The 4,183-nt window shown below is 49.2% G+C and overlaps 1 protein-coding gene across 1 annotated transcript in view; it reads right to left on the minus strand.

Annotated features, from left to right (window-relative positions):
- The window catches only part of LOC135091783 (acetylcholine receptor subunit alpha-like 1), a 131,539-nt gene extending 127,695 nt beyond the window's left edge, over positions 1-3,844 (minus strand). The window contains 1 exon segment of the mRNA XM_063989749.1: positions 2,761-3,844. Coding sequence (XP_063845819.1) covers positions 2,761-3,207 — 447 coding nt within the window. The 5' untranslated portion in view covers positions 3,208-3,844.
- Positions 3,845-4,183: the final 339 nt, after the last annotated feature.

Below are 4,183 nucleotides of genomic sequence, written 5' to 3' on the forward strand. Positions count from 1 at the left end.
TGTGCAGTAATGGGTTCTCTATGGATTTGATTGGCTTGTTTAAACTCCCTTTTGTTGTTTGCCTTGAATGGGTTTTGGGTATAATTTTTTTCTTTTTCATTTTTTTCTTATTTATCTGATTGTATTGGTTTCTTATTTTTTCTGTATTTTCTCTTGTTTATTTCTGGTATTTTAATGTTTGACACAGCTGCATATTTATTACACACACACACACACACACACACACACACACACACACACACACACACACACACACACACACACACACACACACACACACACCTGGTAATTAAACTTCAGCATATGGTCACCTGGCGATCACTTTAAGCTTACGAATCGTGACAGGAACTCGTGAACATTGATATACAGACATCATAAATCCTCCCTTATATTTTTCACAAAATTTGAAAGAGATCGGATTTTGTTCTGTTTTCTGTTTTTTTTTTTCATTTATTTTTTATGAATTTATGATTGTGTGTGTGTGTGTGTGTGTGTGTATGTGTGTGTGTCGTCCTCAATTCCCCTCTTGTCACTCTTTTCACCACCACTACCACCACCACCACCACTACCACCACCACCACCACCACCATCATCATCATCACTCATCATCACCACAGCCTCGATTTCACTTTCAGCTTCACGAGAAATAAAGCCACTGAGAACTCAAATGACTCACTTCCTTTGTGTTGATGCTGACAAAAAGAAAAAAATATTCCCTTGCTTTGCTTTTACGAATAAGACATTAATATATTTTTTCTTTGATATTTCTGAGTCTATTTGGCCTCATTGCGCTCCTCTCTCCTCTGCGAGTGTTATTTGTGTTGCGTGTGCAGTGTTCCCAGTCTCGTGTGTCGTTTAAACTGTGAGATCTGATGTGCTGAGTGTTGCCAAGTGTTGTGAACTCTGCTGTGTGTGTTGTGTTGAGAAGTCTTCATTAAACCAGCTGTTTTTTGTGTGTTGTTTGTTTGTGTGTGTGTGTGTGTGTGTGTGTGTGTGTGCTTATCTTTGTGTTGCGTGTTTATGTTTATCGAATGTGTTTTTTCATTGTTGATTTTCTGGTTTTTTGGTTGCGTATTCTTGATAATGCAACACTTTTTTTTTTTTTTTGCTTATTACGTGTTTCGATGTTTTTCTCTTTAATTTGTGTTGCGTCATTATGGAACACCCTATCCTTATTAGTTATGCTTCATTATTTTGTGTTTCTGTGTGTTTCCACTCTCGAACACTTTTTGTTTAGTTATCTATTGTGTTGCAGTTTGTGTGTTGAATTTGTGTTGCTTGCACTTTAATACCGAACACTTTCTTTCATTTACCTTGTTTTCGTTTCTATATATTGTCCTGTACTCTCTCCCAGTATTCGTTTAATAGTGTTGCGATAATTTGTCTCCCATTTGTGTTGCGAGTAAGTATTGGGGCAACGCTTAACATACTGCCGCTACTCTGATTGTGTTGTGTTTGTGTGGGTCGCGCCGTGGCTCGTGTTTTGTTTGTGTTGTATTGTGTTGCGGAAGCCTGCAAGTGTTGTCTTAAGTCAGGATTTGCATTTACATGACTTAGTATTGTTGTTGTTCTTGTTGTTGTTCTTCACGAGTCTGCTGTGTTGTTGTTTGTGTTGTTCCCTCTGTTTTGAAATGTCACTCTAGTCAACACGGATTTGGTTTTGCTTCGTTTTTTTTTTCAGACTTTTTTGGCACAGTTTTATCATGTGTTGCTTGTTTTTTCTCTCTCTCTCTCTCTCTCTCTCTCTCTCTCTCTCTCTCTCTCTCTCTCTCTCTCTCTCTCTCTCTCTCTCTCTCTCTCTCTCTCTCTCTGTAGCGACACAATTTCATTCATAATTTACGTCTCAACTCTCTTATTTAACGTGAGTATCTGTGATATTCGTTTGCTTATCGCTGGGAGTCATTAAGTATTCACAAGTGTCTTCTGGATATTTAAAAACCAACCCAATAGCCTTTGTTTCTAATTATATTTGATGAAAAAAAGACAACACGTTCAGCTTTAAGTGTGTGTGTGTGTGTGTGTGTGACGGAGAGAGTAAAGAATGTGCAGCTTACGAGTAGTGGCACAAACATTACAAACAACACACACGCTGCGACCATGATGGACATTTGGCAGTGGCACACCCTCCCCCTCCCCCTCCCCCTCCCCCATGCCCCGCCTCACTACGTACCCCGCCCCGCCCAGCCCCGTGCATCCCCCTTCCAGGCCGCCCCGCCCCATGCTGCCCTAGTCGGATCGCCGCTAATCTGCCCATATTCGGCGCGTGATGTAGTGTGGGTCAACATTGATCACGCGCTGCTGAGGGCCTCCTGCTGCGCCTCCTTCTGCGTCTGTGCTGGTAGTTTGCGGTAAAAAGTTTTAAAGTCCGCTTATTCCTTTGATGGAGGCGTGGGGGAAGTTGAACACGACACAGAGGCGCGGCGACACGGCTGCCGGAAGTGGATGCAGGGCCTCGCGGCTGAGATCAAAGTGGTGCAGCCGGTCAGCGTGTGGGGATATCTGCAGCGGCGGCGGCGGCCCAAGCGGGCTGGCCTGTGGCAGGAGGCGTGTCGATAACTGTGAGGCGACGACCCACCGACTCCGCCCACCCCGTCCACCTAAAGTTGCCCGGAATGTGCCTCAGCCCTGCCTCGTGCCCACGCCAGCTGCGGGGCGCGACGCGAGGGACGGAACTTATGACTTTGGCGAGGGTCTGTGAGGGGCGGGGGTCAGCGCGCCCCCCGGGGAGAGGCTGATGAGTTGCATGGAAGCTGTACTCACCACGTCGATGAGTTGGGAGAGTTTGAGTCCCAGCTTGACGGTGAGTCTGTCGGAGTTGTTCCCCACGGGGCGGATCAGGCGGTTGTAGGAGCTGAGCAGATCGTCGTAGAGTCTCTTGGCGTCCGGGTTGGCGTGGCATGTGGGCGCCAGCATAGCCGCCCATGCTACCGCCACCACCACCCACGCCCATGCACGCCCACACCCCCCTACCACCACCACCACCACCGTGACCACCACTACCACCACCCGCACCAGGAGACCACCGCCCCCCACCGGTTCTGTCGCAAACAGTGTATTGTGTCCACTCAGCGGCCGCGGGAGGTGCCCCTCGAGGCAGCGGGCCGAGAGTCCCTCCGAGCGCTGCCCCCCTCCAGTAGAGTGGCGCGGCCCCCATGGCGTGTCGGGGGCGTACGACGGCAGCCCGCTCCCCTCACTGGCCAGCGGCATACTGACGTCCACCTTCCTTCACCACACACGCGCGCCGCACCACCACCGCCAGTGCCACCACACCGCCGGGGCTCCTCACTCGCGCACTCCGTCCCCGCTCGGGGCCTCCTGCCGCACGCACTCCCGCCGAGGCTCGCCACTCCGCTCGGGGCCTCGGCAGGGACCGCACGCTCGCTCTGCTCTCGTTTCTGAAGACACACCCTGACACACCCACAGACACACAGACACACCCACACTCAAGCACACGCCAGGCAGCGGCAGCATGGCTCATGTAGGGCTTCCTGGCGCCGCTGGGGTGAGTGGGGTGAGGGGCTGGCCAGAGCGTGAAGGCCGTGAAGGGCGTGACGGGATGAAGGGCCTGGAGTGACTGCCACAGGTACACACGTTAATGGAAACACATGTATTGACCTGCCAGGTGAGATACACAGGTGCTCACACACACACACACACACACACACACACACACACACACACACACACACACACACACACACACACACAGACACACACACACAGCTGTACCAGAAATATTTCCAACTTACAAGTGAGGAAATTATTCAGATCCCACGTTTAAACTTTTTTTCCCTCTGCCGCACGTGCACTCTCTCTCTCTCTCTCTCTCTCTCTCTCTCTCTCTCTCTCTCTCTCTCTCTCTCTCTCTCTCTCTCTCTCTCTCTCTCTCTCTCTCTCTCTCTGACTTCCTCTTAATAATCTAATCCCATAACGTAGAGCAACAAAGATAATTCCACCTCGCACCTCACTCAGTAATTTGAAACAAAGGAAGAAAATGAGATTAGTGTTAAGTAAAAATGAAGGTGAATCAAAGAAGGAAATTGACGTAAAACTCTAACACCTGCCAGTCACGTGTGTGTGTGTGTGTGTGTGTGTGTGTGTGTGTGTGTGTGTGTGTGTGTGTGTGAGAGGTGTCAACATAATCTGAGTGTACGGCAAACAACGCCAAGGTTCAGCAAACAAC

This window comes from Scylla paramamosain, chromosome 38 (assembly GCF_035594125.1).
Source record: "Scylla paramamosain isolate STU-SP2022 chromosome 38, ASM3559412v1, whole genome shotgun sequence".
Lineage (NCBI taxonomy): Eukaryota > Metazoa > Arthropoda > Malacostraca > Decapoda > Portunidae > Scylla > Scylla paramamosain.